The sequence below is a fragment of the Pseudonaja textilis genome, chromosome 6 (genome assembly GCF_049901715.1).
Source record: "Pseudonaja textilis isolate UNSWEBS1 chromosome 6, rPseTex1.2, whole genome shotgun sequence".
NCBI lineage: Eukaryota > Metazoa > Chordata > Lepidosauria > Squamata > Elapidae > Pseudonaja > Pseudonaja textilis.
This window is the reverse complement of record NC_141995.1, coordinates 6,691,341-6,711,037: the sequence shown is the minus strand read 5'-3', so window position 1 is coordinate 6,711,037 and position 19,697 is coordinate 6,691,341. Positions and strand designations below refer to the sequence as shown.

At 43.8% G+C, this 19,697-nt stretch overlaps 1 protein-coding gene across 1 annotated transcript; it reads left to right on the top strand.

Annotated features, from left to right (window-relative positions):
- The first annotated feature begins 1,125 nt into the window (after positions 1–1,125).
- Positions 1,126–18,567, top strand: SUCLG1 (succinate-CoA ligase GDP/ADP-forming subunit alpha). The gene is made up of 9 exons (XM_026717135.2): positions 1,126–1,475; positions 4,360–4,463; positions 5,286–5,402; positions 7,704–7,916; positions 9,312–9,369; positions 11,026–11,109; positions 12,896–13,047; positions 15,721–15,909; positions 17,472–18,567. The coding sequence occupies exons 1-9, from the start codon at positions 1,424–1,426 to the stop codon at positions 17,496–17,498; spliced, it is 996 nt and encodes a 331-aa protein (XP_026572920.1). The 5' UTR covers positions 1,126–1,423; the 3' UTR covers positions 17,499–18,567.
- Positions 18,568–19,697: the final 1,130 nt, after the last annotated feature.

The following is a 19,697-nucleotide window of genomic DNA, read 5'->3' as shown; positions in this document are numbered from 1 at the left end:
GGGAAGGGGGATTTTGCAGTAACCTTCCCCCAGGAGTGAGGAGGGAATCAGAAGTGAGATTCAAAATTTCTTACTAATGGTTTTGTGAGCATGGCTTGGTGGGCGTGACTTGGTGGGCGTGGCAGGGGAGGATACTGCAAAATCCTCATTCCCTCCCCACCCCACTAACCTGCTTTCCAGCTCCGTTCTCCTGTGCAGGGCAACCAAAGGAGACCCAGCCGATCAGCTGGGACTCAATGGGAGGCAGAGGAGAAATGGGGTTGGCGGGGCCAGTCAGAGGTGGGATTGTCCAGTTCTCCAAACTACTACCAATTTCTGCTACCGGTTCTCCAGAACTGGTCAGAACCTGCTGAAATGCCACCTCTGGAGGGAATGGGATTTTGCAGTATCCTTCCCCTGCCACGCCCACCAAGTCACGCCCACAGAACTGGTAGTAAAAAAATTTGAATCCCACCACTGGTCGAGAGCTACCAGTCTTAGTTTGCTTAAACAGGATTTTCTGGATAAGGCACAGTTGTCTTCAGCCGATACCTTTCTTCTGCTCTGTTCTTAGGTTTTTTTCATAAGCGTACAGTTAGTTCTCCGTTTACAACCTTTTGTTTATTCAAAGTTACAACAGCACCGAAAAAAGGGGACTTATGACAGGGTTTTTCCCACACTTACGACCGTTGCAGCATTCCCCACAGCCACATGATTTACATTTGGATGCTTGGGAACTGACTCATATTTATGACAGTTGCAATGTCCTGGGATCACAGGATCCCCTTCTGACACCTTCTGACAAGCAAACTCAAAGGGGAAGCCAGATTCACTTAACAATGGTGTGACTCATTTAACAACTGCAGGGATTCACTTAACAAGTGTGGCAAGGAAAGTTGTAAAATGGGGCAAAACTCGCTTAATTTTTCCCTTAGCAACATAAATGTGGGGCTCAGTTGTGGTCGTAAGTTGGGGACGTCAACAATTGTGGTCGTAAGTATGAGGTGCGAATGGCACCCTCCACTGGCGTCTTAGCTCTATTGCAACGCGGCTTAGGTATTTCCGTGCCTGAACTACCTCCCCCACAATCCCTCGCGGCAAAGGCGGGGGGGGTCCTCTTTCCTAGGATTAGACACCTAAAAGCCTGATTGATTTGCCTCCCCAAGTTCCCACGCCCGGACAAGAAAAACTGCCTTCCTCGAGAACGCACAAGTATCCCTGTTGTTCTAAATGGCTCGGGGGCAACCGAGAGGCCGCTCCCCTCAGGCGCAAAGGGGACACTCCGCGCTCAGTGACGCATGCGCGCCGCTGTCAACAGGAGATTTTTTTAAAAAAAACACAAATCCTGAGGACCTTTACCGGAAGAGGCGGGGCTTAGTGCCACCCCGCCCCGCGCCCCTTGTCATTGGCGGCTCCCGCTGGAGGCACCGCAGGGACGGCGGCGATGTCTTGCTGCAGAAGCGGCGCCGGAGGTCTCGGCCGCCTCCTCCTGCTCCGTAAGTGTGTGTGACCGTGACCGGCCGAAGGGTGGGGGGCGAGGTCACGTGACCGCGGGAGGGGGCCGCCCGCCGACATGGCGCCCTCGGGGTGGGTGGGGTCGGTGGGTAGCTCTTGTTGTGAGGGGACCGCAAAGTCCATCATCCCCATCCACCCACGCGGCAGTTTCAGCCTGAGGCCGGCTGGGGATGAAGGGGGAGGTAGTCCAAAGGCGAGGGGGAAGGCTGGGCCACGCTGGCAAAAACGGGCCAGGAAAGGGACTACCTTCCCCCACCCCCATCATCCCCAGCCGGCCTCATCCTGGCCATGGGCCCAGCTAAGGTTGGGCTTCAGGTCCGGCCTGACCTGGCCTGGCCTTTTTCCTCCTGCCAACCTGAAACATCTTCCCCCTTCCCTTCCCCCTAGCTGGCCCGGCCTTTTTTTTTTTTTTTTTTGTGCCTGAACTACAACTCCCATCATCCCCAGCTGTCAGGGTTTCTCTTCTCCTTTTTTTAAAAAAAAAACCATCGTTCCCAGCGCCTGGGGGAGGGTCGTTTTTGGGGGATCAAGGTGTCCCATTCAGGAGCCTTCGCCTGGAGTGACCTAAAACCCCAGAAATAAAGAAAAAAATAGAATAAATAAAGTTGAAGTCAATGAAAACCTCTTGCAGGGAAACTCCCTGAGCCCCTGTTTCTGCTAGAATTAGTAGGCCTGTGAGTTACAAGACAGTTGTGGCCTTCTGGCCTTGTGGTTGTTGTTGTTACTACATGGTGGTTCTCCTGGGAAGGAACCGACTCCATCCATTCAGATTAGGTGGAATCTATCCAGAGCGCTAAAATTTGGTCCCAGTGGTTAAGGCACCTGGTTAAAAAGCAGGTGATGGGGACTTCTAGTCCTGCCTTGGCTGTGAAAGCTGACTGGGTGTCTTTGGGCCAATCACCAGGGCATCCTTAAAATAACTCTAGAGTAGGGCAGGGTTAAATAACATTGTTTATTGTGATCGATTTGGTGATGGTGGGCATCTTTAATTATTAAAAAAGTCTTTTCCTGGTTGCAAAAAGAGAGTGGTCTTAACCATGTTGCTGGAAACAGAATAAGAGAAGAACAGAATTTGGAAGGGACCTTGGAGGTCCTCTACTCCAACCCCCCTGCTCAAGCAGGAGATCTTTTTTATTTATTTATTTTATTTTGTCAAGAGATTATAAAATAAGTATAAGTATAAACATAGTTATGAATACATGAAATGGATACATATGAGAAAAAAAGAAACAATAAGACAGTGATGGTAGGCACGTTGGTGTGCTTATGCACACCCTTACAGACCTCTTAGGAAAGGGGTGAGGTCAACAGTAGACAGTCTAAGGTTAAAGTTTTTGGGGTTTGGGGAAGAAACCACAGAGTCAGGTAGAGGATTCCAGACATTGACCACTCTGTTGCTGAAGTCGTATTTCCTGCAATCAAGTTTGGTGCGATTAACCTTGAGTTTGTATCTATTGTGTGCCCTTGTGTTGTTATGATTGAAACTGAAGTATTCATTGACTGGTAGGACATTGCAATGTATGATTTTATATACTACACTTAGATCGGACTGAAGGTGTCGTAGTTCTAGGGTTGTTGTTTTTTTGCCATTCCAGACAAAAGGTTGTCCAATCTCTTCCTAAAAACCTCCAGTGTTGGAGCATTCACAACTTCTGGAGGCAAGTTGTCCCACTGATTATTGTCATCCTTGTAATTAATTGCTTCTGATACTAGGAATGGATTCTTACCCATTTTCATAGAGGGTGTCTTTGATGTTTTTAACTAAACCACATCACGTGTTCTGAAGTGATCTTTTGGCTTTCACATCATGGTTCCTTAGAAACTCTGCAAAATGGTTTCTTTTGGAAAGAAAGTGGGATTTTCGTTGGAATATTTCCAGGCCTGTTGTATCCCGTATATCTGCAGAGAACAAGAGTTGGATACTTTCATTGCTAGAATTGTGATGAGTTGATATCTGTCCTGCGGGCAGCTGGTGTGTGCACTATCATCGCAAAAGTGTGTTTTGTTTGCAGATGGGGCTGGTCGATTGATAAAAGTATCAACAGGTAGTAAGGCAATTCTGCGTTCATATAGCCAAACTCATCCTTCGGCCCTGGCTCCTTCAAAACATTTAATTACTATTTGTTTGTACTTATAAAATGCAAATAGAACTGTCAATCTGTGCAGGAGAATCTCAGAGTTACATTTGCCCATTTCACTCTTAGTCCTGCTGACCTGCATTCCTTCTCTTTCTTAAACAGCAAAATAAAAATGTAATAAGTTCAGTTCCTGGCTAAGTACTAAGTAGGGCAAAGGTATGAGTCTTAATTGCTCTGTAATTCATTAGACAAGAGGTAACTACTGCAACAAGTAATAAATTTTGGGTGACACCCAGTATAGCAGAGTTAGCATTGGCAGCTTTTTAACACCTGTGGACTTCAACTCCCAGAATTCCCCAGCCAGCATGGGGAGGTCCTCCAAAGCATTTCAAAATCATAGAGTTGGACCTCTTGCCCAGACTGGTGAAATTGTGGGCTGTCATTTAATGCCTTAAAGTCTCAGAGAATCAGTTTTTGATTTTGTACCTCTGCTTTTTCTTTTTTAAAAAAATGCATGATTTATCATGTGGGTAGAGCTTGGAGATTCTCTTCACTGCATTTTTTAATATGGGGTTTACAGTATTACTCTGATCAAGTTAGCGGTTCAGTCCGTTTCCAGCTTTTTCCTATGCGTTTGTTCCAATGTCTTGTTTGTTTGTTTTTTGAAATAGCAAGGTGTCTCTCCCATAATTTTGAAGGAAGCAGTACGATGCACCATAAGCTGCTGAAAATTTGCAGATGCTCTAAATGTTAATAATTTGTCGTTTTTCCTCTTTTTTACTTTTAGTGCAGAAGAATGGGGTACGGCACTGTTCCTATTCAGCCACCCGGAAAAACCTGTACATCACTAAAGATACAAAGGTTATTTGTCAAGGTTTCACTGGCAAACAGGTGCGTGCCTGAATGGCCAATCTCTTGTACCTTTGCTCATGTTGTTTATTATCCAGTAGGTTTTGCTCTCCAAGTACAAGTAGGCCTCTACTTGCAATCTTAGCAACTGTTTGAAGTTTACAATGGACTCCCCAAAAAAGGATCCCGAATCTGAAGTACTGATGGTCTCTTGGACTCTCTCTCTGTCACACACACACACACACACACACACACACACACACACACTCAAGGTCACACAACTGCACTTCAGGGGCTTAGCAACACAGTTGCATGTAAGATGAGACAAGACAAGATGAGACAAGCAAGATAACCTTTATTGTCATTTTTTTTTTAACTGGGAGCACACTGACCCACATTAAAAATGAAATTCTGTTGCCCGCTCCCAAAAGAAATAATGTAATTTCTTATAATATAAGCTTGCTTCCTATCATTCAAAGATATTGTTTATAAGCACTATGTGCTTAGAACTCAAAGCATTGTTAGCGACCCCACACGCACACTCCACAGTCTGTTTCCGTTGCTCCTCTGTTCCCTAGGCCCTCCGTCTGGTAAATTTACAAGATTCGTTCTTCTTGCCATGTACATGTCTACATCTGAACTAGACTGTTATTTCTCTGTGTCATATAATACACGTGGGTGTATGCATATTTATTTATTTAGTCCTGTTAATGCAGTTTATATTGGAGACTGTAACCCTTTGAGAGCTGCATGCAACAAAATTTCATTTTAATGTATGCCAATTAGCGTACATTCGAAGTGATAATGAAGTTATTCTAAGTCCATTGAACCAATTGTGCTTTTTGATTGTACCTCCCCACACAGGGCACTTTCCACAGTCAACAGGCCTTGGAGTACGGCACCAATTTAGTAGGAGGGATTTCCCCAGGCAAAGGGGGCAAAACCCACCTGGGACTTCCAGTTTTTAATTCCGTCGAGGAGGTAAGACCACTAAACCATATGCCAAGCGATGTTGGGTCATTTCATTTCCATTTCGTCACCGTGAAGTTTTCTACGTAGCTGCTTTTAAATAATAATTGTAAACTTTGTCAGGACAGAATTATCAGGTGCAAACTCTGTTCAGCTAAGATTGGTTGTGGTAGAATATTTGTAGCTCAGGGTTGAACTATGGAGCTCTTGGTGCTGTCTGAGCTTGGTGGTTTTCTTTCAGGTGTCTCATTACCAACCTAAATAACATCATCAGTGCTAGAAGGGATGATTATCTTGTTTGTCTGCTTGATCAGCCATCAGCAGGCATGTAGAGATAAACAATATCTACATACCATTCAAAAAAACCAGTAAGAAAAACTAAAAGACCTCCTCGGGAGCAGTCAACAGCCAGATAATACTAGACCAAAATCAAATAGTAGACCAGACCCCAGTCAAGGAACTACCAGCTCAGGTAAGCAAGCTAACAGTAAACATTCTGATCAAGGAACCACAAAGAAGTCTTCCACCAACACTGACAGAGCAAGCCACTAGTGGATAAAAAGACCCTACTATCACTGAGAATGTTACCTAGATTGGTAGTGAAACATCTGCAAGAAAACAAGATTAGTGGCCTGTACATTTGATGGCTGAAGTTAAAATGCTGTTTTTGCCTTTACAAGTCCTGATTTTTTTGAAACCAGATTCTTGGAAATAATAGCCTTTACCTTTTACCTAACTTTTAAATTTCTTGAGGTTTTTCTCTCTCTGGTCCCACACAAACCCTCAGTTTGGTGGGAAGGAAGGACAGTAACATCTTTTTGACATGACTTCTAACCTTTAGATTTTCCTGTCATTAGTAACCTTCAAGCGGATTTTATAAAAAAAAAAAAAATCCATTCTTCTTTGTCTTCGTTTCATTTACTGCGTGTTTCCATTACAGCTGATTCATTTGTTAATTTGTTCATAGATCCTTGTTTAAGATAATTGCATGTTTGATACGCTCTGTTAACAATAACCTGAATTTTACTTTTTTTTTTTTTTAAACTAGCAGGGGGGATTAAGCTGAAATGTAAGGTTGTAAAGGCATGTACCAAGAACATTTTCTAACAGAGTGAGGAGTTGTGTTGTTCAGTCAAAAGTTGTCAGCTCCCCGGGTGAAAATTGTGGAACCAGTCTCAAGAATAAAAAGTGGGCAGAGCATCTAATTGTATAATTACGCCCTCCTAACTTGGAAATTAGATATTTAGATTTTAGCAGGGCCGTGTGAAACATTCAGAAGAGCGCTTTGCAAAATGTATTAACGTGAATTAAGACCCTCTCGTCAAATTGTTCAAACATCCACATCGTTCGCAAAGCTTTTGTGCTGATGTGAACACTCCCCACCCCTGCAGACACAAGCGCAGCGGTTCAGGAGGTTAGGATGCTGGGCTGGCACTTAGCGGGTTTGTGTTTGAGACCCGGTTGCTGTCATGAGGCGGGGTGAGCCCCAGTCACATGCTCTACCTCCTGCTGACCTAGCAATTTGAAAGCAGCGACTGCAAGTAGATAGATGGTTACCACTTTGGTGGCCAGTTTAACGGGGACATGAAAAGAGCCCCCAAGTGGGCATCCCCTTGGCAATGGGTGATATCACTGTTCCATCCTTTCAATCTGGAAGCACTTTGGTGCTCTCCACATGACTGGACTAGCGGTAGTGTGCAAACACAGCCATTGCCTGCAAAGGTGTGTGCTGAGAGCCAGAGATGCCTTTTAAAGCAGCTATGTGAACCTTTCAAAAGGTGCAGCCACTTTAATGATACAGAAAAGAGGTACTTCGTTTGCACTCAAAGATGTTACAAATCATTTAATTCAATCGCCAGGAGACGAGTTCTAGTCCCACCTTAGGCATTGGCTGTGGGTGACTTTGGGCCAATCCCCAGGAGACTGAAATAGTTGTGACAATTCAGCACTTCCATTTTCTTTTTCACTTTAGAAGCTTTTCAGTGTCTTTCCTCTCCTCCACTTCAGGGTGTTAAGCCAGTTTTCTGAAGGCCTCATTGTCCCTCAGAGCATTTAATCTGTGCTGGAGAATTGCTTTCAACTTTTAAACAGTCCAATGAAATGTGGGCCATGTCCTTTATTGATCAGTTATTTGCTAATAGTTCCTTAAAGAGGTCAATAAAGGTTGAGCATTATTTCAGCTGCGCCTCAGGAAAGCCAGAGGTGCAGGAATGTGAACGCCTAACGCTAGATGTGTTCTTATACAGCATGCTGGATGCCTCTGTGGAAGAGGGGTTCTTTTTTTTTTTTTAAAGAAGTCTATTTGGATCTTAGGCTAAAGTAAAAACGGGTGCTACCGCCTCAGCCATATACGTGCCGCCGCCCTTCGCCGCCGCTGCCATCAATGAAGCCATTGACGCAGAAATCTCCATTGTTGTGTGCATTACAGAAGGTATTCCCCAGCAGGACATGGTGCGCGTCAAGCACAGGTTGCTTCGTCAGAACAAGACTCGACTGGTCGGCCCAAATTGCCCGGGAGTCATCAACGTAAGAGGCGGGGGGCTTGGGACAGTGAAGCCGGTGGGTGGTGGTTGTTCTTCTTCTTCTTCTTCTTCTTCTTCTTCTTCTTCTTCTTCTTCTTCTTCTCTCCTCCTCTCTCCTCCTCTCTCCTCCTCTCCTCTCCCTCCTCCTCCTCTTCTTCTTCTTCTTCTTCTTCTTCTTCTTCTCCTCCTCCTCCTCCTCCTCCTCCTCCTCCTCCTCCTTCTCCTCCTCCTCCTCCTCCTCCTCCTCCTCCTCCTCCTCCTCCTCCTCCTCCTCCTCCTCCTCCCAATGGGTTCTGTGCCATGAGATTGGTAGCCTAAGGCCAGCTTAAGGGGAGGTAGTAAAAGCGTTGGAATAGTAGGCCACTCTGAGCAGTGGGATCTTGAAGGTTGACTTCATATCTCCCTCTCTTCTCTCCTCCACCCCTTTCCTGCAGTCTTCTCCCCTCTGCTTCTCCCTCCCCACCTCTCCTCCTCCCTGCCCTCCCTCCACCCTCCTCTCCCTTCTCCCTTTCCTCTCCTTCCCTCTCCCCTCCCCCCTCTCCTCACCCTGTCCTCCCCTGCTCTTCTCTCCCCTTCCCACTTTCCTTCCCCTCTCCTTCTCCTTTCGTTCCTCCTCTCTCTCTCTCTCTCCCTATCTGTCTCCTTTCCCCTCCCTGCCTCCCTTTCCCCCTTCTCTCTCCTGTCTAATCCCCTCACCACCCCCCCACGCTCTCCCTATCTTCCTGCAATCATCAAATGCCTCCCCATGGCTCAGATAATTCAACCCCCACCATACCTTATCTTGTAAGGTTTGAGGCTACGAGGCTAGCAGGGTATCCCCGGGGAGCTGCCTTGAACCCTTGGAGAAAAGAAGGTATAATAGGAATCTTTGGGTAATCCCTATTCTAACGCAGTCTTTGCCGTTATCCTTGGCGACTGTGATTTGATTCTACTTCTGCTTACCCGCAGATAGCTTAGCATTAGGGTTAGGCGCGGATAAATTCAAAAGCCACCTTAGCTCAAGAGATCCTCATTCGTTTGTCCAGCCTAGATTACAGCACTGTTGAGGCAAAGAAGATAGAGGATGTTTATAAGCCCATCGTTTTCCCAAGCTGGGATTTAAGGAACTTCCTCATTGCATAGTGAGGACATTAATGAAAATAAACTTTTTTTAAAAAGGTCAGCTTGATTAGTGCCACTTACGGCAGGGCTGATGGTCTGTGACAAATGAGTTTGAAAGTCAGAGGTTCTGCAGCAAATGTGTAGGAAATTCTGTGTATTCTGAATCCTTACAAAGAGAGGCTTTGTATTTCTAGAAAGCACATGCCTAGGTGCTTTTCTAATAACTTTCGCAACAGGTTTAAAAAGACGCCTAAAGACTCCAGTCTGATCATGTTTTGGGGTTCTATTTTGTTTTTAGCCTGGAGAATGTAAAATTGGCATCATGCCTGGCCATATTCACAAGAAAGGAAGAATTGGTAAGTTCTAAAAAAAAAAATAATAACAAGGTACATTTTTTAAAAGTCTCCTTTGCTCTGTTACCCAAATTTGAATTAACGTCCATATCTTTAAAAGTGCATGCGGATAAGGTGAATGAATCCGTACACCACTCTATAAAACCTTAGTAAGCACCCCTAGAATATTGGATTCAGTTTTGGTCACCACACTATAAAAAGATGTTGAGACTCTAGAAAGAGTGCAGAAAAGAGCAACGAAGATAATTAGGGGACTGGAAGCTAAAACATAACGAACAGTTGCAGGAACTGGGCCTGGCTAGTCTAGGGAAGAGAAGGAAGGGGAGACAGGATAGCAGTCTTCCAATATTTGAGGGGCTACCACAGAGAGGAAGGGGTCAGGCTATTTTCCAAGGCACTTGAAGGTCAGACAAGGAATAGTGGATGGAAACTAATCAAGGAGAGATTCAACCTGGAAATAAGGAGGAATTTTCTGACAGAACGATCAACCAATGGAACAGAACCTGCCTTCAGAAGCTGTGGGAGCTGCCATCTGTTAGAAATGATGTAGGGTCTCCTGCTTGGGCGGGGGTTGGACCAGATGACCTACAAGGTCCCTTCCAACTCTGTTATTCTATTCCCCTTGCATTTCATTGCAATTCTTAAATCCATGATACAGCAGTTTTATGCCATGCGCACAGATAATGCTCAACTTAGGACTAGTCACTTAACTCTGAAATACTCAGGAAAAAAATCACAACCCATCCTCAAAGTGACGACTGCCACGCTATCCCCACGGTTGCAGGATCACAGTGTCGTGGTTTGCCGGCAGACGGCAGCGGAATCGGACAGTGAGGAAGAAAGGGGACCAGTCAGGGAGTCTGGAGAGGACTCGGATGATGGTCCTGCGTCCAATGCAGCGAGGGGGCCAGGACCATCTGGAAGTGGGGTGCTCCCTTCAGGGCCTTTGGAATCTGGCAGCAGCGAGGCAGAGGACCCAGGGGAGCCTGTTCCCAGTGCGCGTGTGCACAGAGCTGCTAGAAGGCGAGAGCAGCTGAAACAAAAAGAGCAACTTGGGAGTAAGGCTAGGAGGTGATTGCCCTTCCCATAAGGGATAAAAGTCAGACCTCAATGACGAAACCCTTGCAGGAAGCAAAGTCGTTCAATAGATTCCGAGTCCTCCTTGAAGCTCTGTGTACCCTGATCAGTTTTTCCTGGTACTTCGGTTGGTTTCTGTTATAATTAATTTGGAGACTTCTGTTTTGGGCAGCATTCCCCAGCACTGACAAGTGTGGGCTTATCTTGGGGTACTGTTTTAAGATTAGTTCTGGCTGGGAATGAAAGTAATTCCCGGCGTTGCATTAAAATAGGTTTTGCTTTTAAAACACGTTTGTTGTTTCATTACATTTGACGAAGCCTATGTCAGAACACACAGTACAGGCACTTGGCAATCTGTTCACACTTAACAACCCTTTGCCAAGTCTTCTGCCATCCTGGGATATCCGTTTGTAATCTTCTCTGCTGATATCCCCAGAAAGTCAACACACACGCGATGAAAACGCCCAAGAATGATCCTGAAATTGTTTGGCTCCTCCTTTGCATCGGAGAAACACTGAAAGCAATTATCAGCTCGATACTTCATTCTCCCCTTTTCATTTTATTTTATTTTTCCTTTTCCAGGTATTGTATCCCGATCTGGCACTTTGACTTACGAAGCCGTCCATCAAACAACTCAAGTCGGATTGGGACAGTCCTTCTGTGTTGGTGGGTTTGAAAGAGGCTCAGTTCATGTGTAAGACCACGCACATACGATTGTAGAAATTACATAGACACCCTTCCCCTCTTGCCTCCTCTCTTAAATGTGTATTTTGCAAAGAGAATTAAGGGGGAAAAAATTGAGCCATGTCGGGGGAAGAATTCTGGTGATTGGGGAGTGAACTGTGCATTGCCCCATAGATGTCGATGGAGGTTCTTGGGTTTTTCTTCCTCCTTGAAGACGCTTCACTTCTCATCCAAGAACCGAAGAAGCGACGTGTTTTCAAGGGGGAGGGAAAAAAATCAAGAAAAGTCCAGTTGCCTTTTGAAAAAAAAAAACAACGCATCTTTGGGGATCCCCGTAGATGCATTCACAAAATATTCTGAGTGTATTTCTTTAACCAGAAGGGTTAAAATGGAAGAATGGGTATCCTCCCGAGTTTGACTTCGTGACAAAATAATATCTGAAGCCAGTTCTGAAGGAGGGCAATGATAGAATATTCGATTTAGCATAAAAAAAAAAATTTTTTTTTTCTTCTTGATATTATCTTTATAAAACATTATCAAGGTAGATTTGGTATGATCTTATGATTTATTGCAAAATAAATTAAGCAAATTAAAGTTATCTCGTTAAAATATGAATTAACAAAATTACAAATGATTTTTTTTAGTGATATTAGGTTATACAATTATTGATTGATAATATGAGCTATTATGTAATATAATTATACTAGTGACTAGGAAATGGATGCACAAAAAAAAGTGGTAAACCAATTGATGCACTGTATGTAAATTTATGAAGGATATTTTTATGTTTTTTGTGTTATGTTTATGTTTATTTTGTTATGTATGCTTATGCTTGTTATTAAAAAAAATTTATTTACAAAAAAAAAAAGGACAACGTTAAAATTGCAGAGTTTCATTTAGTTTGCTCCTGATGCCTCTCCTCCTGAATAAAAGTTTCTGATTAGAAACTCTAAATATCTGAAGGTTTATAGAATTTAACAGAATTTGGAAGGGGCAATCCAACTCCCTGCTAAGGCAGGAAACCCTACACCACTCCAGACAAATTAGTTATCCAACATCTTTTTAAAAACTTCCAGTGTTAGAGCATTCACAACATCCAGGGCCAAGTTTTTCCACTGATGAATTTTTCTATTGTCAGGAAATTTCTCCTTAGTTCTAGGTTGCTTCTCTTCTCGATTAGTTTCTACCCATTGCTTCTTGTCCTGCTTTTTGGTCGCTGACGTGAAGTTCTGGACTTTGTTAGTTCTCCTGCGTGTAACCTGCTACCCTACAAAATTGCCCATGGGGGAATCGGATGACATAACTGCCTTCTATTTATAGGACAGCAAAGGCAGACCTTTGCCGTATGAGGCACACTCACACACTCGCTGCATTCCTCAGGGTGGTGGTAAGACAGAGAGTAGGCTCTCAAAGGTTCACACAAAGTGGACTTGAGTCAGTGAAATGAAAAAGTTTAACAAAGCATCCATTTATATTGTAATGAGTTTTAACGAATTCATTCAGAGGTTTCCGGCACCCCTTCGGTAACTTCAAACGGTCACTAAACGAACTGTGGTAAGTCGAGGACTATCCATGTTTATATTTTGCCCAAACCAGAATGATCAGGATTTTCTTGCAAAATAAGCAGTTGAAAAATCACAACAGTTATTCAACGCTAAATCCTTTTACAGTAGTTAGTTTTTAAAAGAAAGCAAACTCCTCAGTGGCTTCCGAATGGCTATTATCGCTCCTTCGTGGCTCTTTAATCCAATTTTATTTTTTTTAACAGGGATTGGAGGAGATCCCTTTAACGGGACAAATTTTATTGACTGCCTGGATGTCTTCCTGAAGGATCCCCACACTAGTGGGATCATATTGATAGGGGAGATCGGTGGGAATGCCGAAGAAGACGCCGCAGACTTCCTTAAACAAAATAACTCTGTAAGTGGGAATGTTCCCGGAATGTCTTTCCACTCGGGGAGATTTTTATATCCCTGTATAGAAGGGTGACTGGGAAAGGTGAAATTCAGCCTGAAAATGTGCTTTCTTACACACAATTTTCCAGAGAATAAGAAGACAATCTTTTCTTATTTTGTTCTTTGGTGAGGTTGACTCTCCCTTCCTTCCTTCCTTCCTTCCTTCCTTCCTTCCTTCCTTCCTTCCTTCCTTCCTTCCTTCCTTCCTTCCTTCTTTCCTTCCTTCCTTCCTTCCTTCCTTCTTCCCTCCCTCCCTCTTTCTTTTTTCTTTCCTTCCTTTCTCTTTCCCTCCCTCCCATTCTCTTTTTCTCATCTGAATTTATTTTCCCTGCCATCTCTGCTCTTTTGTTGTTTTAAATGTTTTTAACAGCTTGTTAAAATCCATTCATGCTGCAAATCAGGTTAGCATATCAGTCTAGTCATTATTAGCACACAGTGAGCCAGAAAAAGGCCCTTTTATTTCTGTCATTAACATTTGACAACTTGTTCGTTTGTTTGTTTATGTAAAAAAATTATATGGCCGTCCAACTCAGCCAATTCCAGGCGGCATACAAAGGTAAAACCCCAGTTAAAAACAAAAATTAAAACCAACAAACCCCAACTTCTCTGGTGACAAAAATCAGACAAGCTATTTGATGGGTTCTATATCCCTCTGGAGTTCCCAGGCTCATGGGCAGAACCATGACCTCAGAGCCTTGTTGTGATCCGTCAGCAGCCTATGGAGCTGCGGAACATAGGCCAGTCCGGGAGTCTGTGAAGGACTCGGACAAGGGTCTTGCGTCTGGTACAGAGATGGGGCCTGGGCCATCTGGGAGTGATGTGCTGACTCCGGAGCCTCCAGAATCTGACAGCAGCAAGGCAGAGGAATAGCGGGAGCCTGTTCCCAGTGTGCGCATGCACAGAGCTGCCAGAAGGCAAGAACAGTTAAGACAAAAGGGGCACCTTGGGAGTAAGGCTTGGAGGCGGTTGGCCCCTCCCATAAGACATAAAAGGAGGAGCAAAGGGACAGGAATCTTTGCAGGAAGCAATTTTGTTCGTACTGGTTGGTTGAAACCTGGAGCTCGGTGTTGAATTTGTGTTCCATTTTGGCCTCGTTTAACTAGTTGGACATTTAGTCGTTGGCAGCATTTCAAGGAAGATAAAGGTATGTGCTTATCTCAGACTTATCCTGAAGGACTTTGGCAGACTTTCATGGGACGATTTATCAACTCTTTGAGACCCATAATGGGCTGTGAATGACTAAAATTCACAGCCTTTGAAATAATGAAAAAAGGGTTTGGGGACTAACGTGTGTCTGTTAGTATCTCCATAAGCCTTGGTCAGAACAGGTCTTGTGAAACAGTGTCAGAGTTGGGGTCCATGTTATCTCACCAAGGATGGTGTTCCATAAGGGAGCCACCAGAGAGAAGGCCCTGCTTCTTGGTCCCACCAGGTGGACCTTCTGAAGAGAGGGCTCCCATACCATGGCTCCCTGCTTTGGTGGGTCAGGTAGATAAAACTTCAAATAACATGGCTCCAAGCCGTGTAGAGCTGAGACCAGCCTATTTAAGCGTCCCTTCAGCTCTTCTCTCCTGCAGCTTTGCATGGCTCAGCTGCTCCGTGTTTGCTATCCTCTGTTTAAAAAAGAATGATGAAATAATTAGCTAAAATAGCTTGAATTCTGCATGTGCCTGTGTATATTGCGGGAGCCGCCATTCTATCAAATGGCACCAACGGGCTCAGTTGGAACTCCGTGTTCTGACCCAAGTTTCAACAAACGTAATTAATCACAAACTTGTTTTTAAAAGCAAAATCTATTTCGTTGCGACACTGGGAATTGTTCCCAGCCAGAACTAAATCTTAAACATCCCCCAAGATAAGCACACTTCTTTCAGTTTTGTGGAATGCTGCCCAAAACAGAAGTATCCAATGAACTATAAGAGAAACCAACCAAAGTACAAGAAAAAACCCTCCGAAGTACACAGAGCTACAAGCAGGACTCGGAACTGATCAAAGTACTTTGCTTCCTGCAAAGGTTTCGTCATTGAGGTCTGACTTTTATCCCTTATGGGAGGGACAATCATCTCCCAGCCTTACTCCCGAGTTGCCCCTTTTGTTTCAGTTGCTCTCGCCTTCTAGCAGCTCTGCGCACATGCACACTGGGAACAGGCTCCCCTGGGTCCTCTGCCTCGCTGCTGTCAAGACTCCAAAGGCTCCAGAGTCAGCACCCCACTCCCAGATGGTCCTGGCCCCATCTCTGCATTGTACCCTCGCCCGAGTCCTCTCCAGACTCCCAGACTGGTCCCCGTTCTTCCCCCACTGTCCGACTCTGCTGCCGGCAAACTACAACACTCAGCACCGTTTAGGGGGCCACGCAATGCCCGTTTTGCCCTCAAATATCTCCAACAAAAGCTGTTCTCTGTCTTTGCAACTCAGCTTTTATGGAGTTTTCATGACCGGCTTATACTTAGCACCACACTTCTGCTCCAGTTTCCTGGGCTCCTAGAGCCGCTGCTCTGGCATCCTTTTCTGAGATCTTAAATGCATCCTTTATTCTCTGACCGTGCTTGTGAATTACTCTCCCCCGGGCCGATTGTAATTCTGCTTGGCTTTCTGAAATGTGGCTCTTTCTTTTTCTCTCTCTCTCTCTCTCTCCCAGGGTCCGAACTCCAAACCTGTGGTCTCGTTTATAGCCGGAGTCACCGCACCTCCGGGCAGGAGAATGGGCCATGCGGGAGCCATCATCGCTGGTGGAAAAGGTGGAGCCAAAGAGAAGATTGCGGCCCTGCAGAATGCTGGGGTGGTTGTCAGTATGTCTCCTGCCCAGCTTGGATCCACAATGTACAAGGTTAGTCGTGAAAACCTGAATAGACGAGGCTGCTTTGGGGCAGAATCCAAATCTTGGCCATTATGAAGTCTGCCCTACTTCTTTCTTAGGTGGGGGGAAAATGGACAGAATAGAAAAGAAATAGGGATAGGATAGAAATATAGAATAAGAAGAGAAGAGAAGAGAAGAGAAGAGAAGAGAAGAGAAGAGAATAATAAAAGAAATGAAATGAAATAGAAATAGAATACAATTAGAATAGAACAGAATAGAACAGAATTCTTTATTGGCCAAGTGTGGTTGGACACACAAGGAATTTGTCTTGGTGCAGATGCTCTCAGTGTACATAAAAGAAAAGAGACATTAGTCAAGAATCATCTGGTACAACACTTAATGATAGTCATAGGGTACAAATAAGCAATCAAATCATACTAGGAAATGGTCAATAAAAATCATAAGGATAGAAACGACAGAGTTATAGTCATACCGTCACAAGTGGGAGGAGATGGGTGAAAGGAAGGATGGGAGGATTAGTAATACTAATAGTAATGCAGACTTACTAAATAGTTGGACAGTGTTGAGTGAATTACGTGTGTCCCAGCCCTTATTCTATCCTGCAAGGGGCCTTTCCTGGTTTAGCTCACATGTTTCTTGCGAGGTTAAAATGAGGCGATGCCAGGCTGAGATGGATGGAGGCATGGAGAGATGGATGTATGATAAGTAGATAGATGATTGGTAGGTAGGTAGGTGTGGGGGTGGAGAGAGAGAAAATAAATAGGTAGATGATGGTTAGATAGGTAGGTACAGATGATAGATAGATAGATAGATAGATAGATATAGATAGATAGATAGATAGATAGATAGATAGATAGATAGATGATAGAGAGGTAGAGAGATAGAGATAGAGGTAGAAGGATGATGAGAGATAGATAGATAGATAGATAGATAGATAGATAGATAGATTAGATTAGATTAGATTAGATTAGATTAGATTAGATTAGATTAGATTAGATTAGAACAGAACAGAACAGAACAGACAGACATGTTACCCTTTTATGTCATTTTATTGTTAGCTGCCCTTAGCACAGAAAATAAAGGGGCATTTTACAGAATTACATTAACCAGGCTGTGCAGCTTATCGAGAGTTGCTGTAGCTCTCCGGATCAACTAAGGATTCACATTTGCCAGCCTCCGTCCCCTGCAGTTACACTCACCCGCCTTCTTGTGAGATCGGAGCATTTTAACAAGGTGCTGTTTGCATGCCAGGCCAGGCAGAGACAGTCTGGGACGAAGAAGAGAAATGGGAAAGGAAGACGATTGGGAAGAATTCGTTGCAGCTTTGGTGGTTGTTCTGAGGCACTTCCGGGTTGAAAGGATTAGCCAATAACATCACCGTTGCCCGGGGATGCCCACTTGAGGGCTCCTTTCATGCCCCCCCGCAGGAGCTGGAGCAAAGGACGGGAGCTCACCCCATCCAAGGACAACACTCGGAGTCTCGAACGCGAGCTTGCTGAGCTGAACTCAGCATCCTAACCACTGTGCAGCTTTGGTTAAAAACCTTTTTCTCTTTTTTTTAATCCTCCCAGGAGTTTGAGAAGAGGAAAATGCTATGAGAAGAGAATCTTAAAAACGGTCGGGATGTCTCTGCAAAGAATCACAAACACTCTTCACTTCCCTCCATGCCCTGTATTCTCCGCATTCTCCTGTTTATTTGTCGGAATACAGCAGCGGCTCCGTCTTACCAAGTCAAATTTTAACACCACCAGGGTTGATTTTGGTGGGTTCTTAATTTCACATATGATTGTACATCGATAGTCAATAAATCAATCTACTAACTACTGAATTTGATTCTTCGAAACATGGATGCTTGGTACCATTTTCCTTGCATTGCCAGCATTACATAAATGGGGGATTTTTTTAAAAATCCAGTACCTTAAACTGTTTAGAAGTTTTACCAACTGCTAAAATTTATATTTTAATGTTGCTTTTCTGTTTGCATTTGGGTTTTTTTATGCTTTGTGTTTGGCTGGCGGTGGTGCCCAATGCAGAAAACTATGCTTCCTTGTTCTTTGATTCACCTGTTAGTCCTCAAAACATTTTTTTTAATATACATTTTTTTCTCAACTATTTTTTTTTTCAAGTTGGCATTAAAAATCTCTGACTGAGTAAAGATTGCGGACTCAATTGTGCCAGAAGTGAAACTGCAGGTGCCTGAGGGTGCAATTCATATTTTGTACCGCTGCGTTATATTCAAAATCCAAATTTTTGCAAAACCACCTTTTTATTTAATCCAGATACAGCTATGCTTAGTCTTACAAAGTAAACTTTTAACACCACCACAGTTGATTTGGGTGGGTTCTTAGGCAGGTAGGTAAAATTCTTCCTTGTGAAATTTTCCTAAATGAATGAGTGGGAGAAGAAATATAAAAGGCTATTTTTATATATATAGATATATTCGTGGTTTAGGTATCTTGAAAAGTTTAAATAAAGGAAATCTGATCCTTTAGTTCCTTGCTCTGTTGAGCCAGGCGATACTTCTCTGGGATGTTACATGTCCTTAAATATTATGTAACAGTTTATTAATTCTGCATGTAAAATCCCAGTGTTGATTTCAGGATGCGGACAAATCTCCACGTATGTGTGTACTTATAACATCCTCCATAATAAACATTTTCCCATCAACTTCTCTGAACTCTTAACTTCCTGCTTGGTTTCTACGTTAGAATCTCTGCCAATAGCAGGGCCAAAAATGAAGCAACTTTACATCACATTCAGTGTTAAAATGGCTGACCTGGAATACCGCTACTTTTGCCAAATGCTCCAAAGTCCTCAAGTTACGAACGTCATGGAGCCTTCCCATTGCGATCATTAAGTCTTGACAGTCGTAAAGCCTCAAAAAGTTCTATAGTCTTTTTTCTGGTTAAATTTTAAGCAGGTACCACAGTCTTAAAGCAAACCCCTGATTTGTCATGGGTCAGTTTTTCCTGACAACTGGAAGTAAATGCCTTTTCTTTTTTTTGCAAAACCATCATAAAATATGACCCTGGGACCCTGCAGACAGTGGAAAATATGTGTAGTCATGTGACTGTCTGAATTTTGAATGTGGATCATAGCATTGGTGCTACAATGGTTAGAATGCAGTGTTGCAGTCTAATTCTGCTGACAGCCAGCAGTTCAATCCTTGACAGGGTTCAAGGTTGACTCAGCCTTCCATCTGTCCGAGGTCGGTAAATGAGGACCAATTCATTATGTACCCTTTGAAATTCAGCCTCCCAGCAGGGGGAAAGAGTTAGCTGCAAACACAGACTTTATTAGAAACCCAGAGATCGAGGTATCAACGGAAAAGAATATTTGTGGCTCAGGATCGAACCGTGAAGTCCTTGGTGCTAGTTGAGCTTGGTGGTTTTTCTGGGCAGACATTTTGTTGCCCAACTAGGTAACATCATCAGTGCTAGAAATGAGGGGAGTTTTCAGAAAGAAGGAGGAGGAGGACTGTGGGATCCTTGGTGCTCTTTGGACCTGGTTGTTTTCTGGCAGACATTTCATTACCCAACTAGGTAACATCATCAGTACTGATAAAGGAGAATATTTGTAGCTCAGGGTTGACATGAGGGGTCCTGGGTGCTCTCTGAGCTTGCTTGTTTTTTTTTGCAGACGTTTCAATAACCAAACTAGGTAATTTCATCAGACCAGCACCCCTCACTCAAAAATCCAAACCAGGACAAAGCCATTTAGCCATAATAGGAATTGCCCAGCACCCTTTCAGAACACAAGCCTCTTTCACTCAGCAGTCCAAACTTCAACCAAATCAG

Bases quoted from the DNA above. Each gene is read 5' to 3' on its own strand.
- SUCLG1 (XM_026717135.2), top strand. From the start codon at position 1,424: ATGTCTTGCTGCAGAAGCGGCGCCGGAGGTCTCGGCCGCCTCCTCCTG. The intron at 9,370-11,025 runs GTAAGTTCTAAA...TTCCTTTTCCAG, and splicing joins TCACAAGAAAGGAAGAATTG to GTATTGTATCCCGATCTGGC. The intron at 13,048-15,720 runs GTAAGTGGGAAT...TCTCTCTCCCAG, and splicing joins TCCTTAAACAAAATAACTCT to GGTCCGAACTCCAAACCTGT.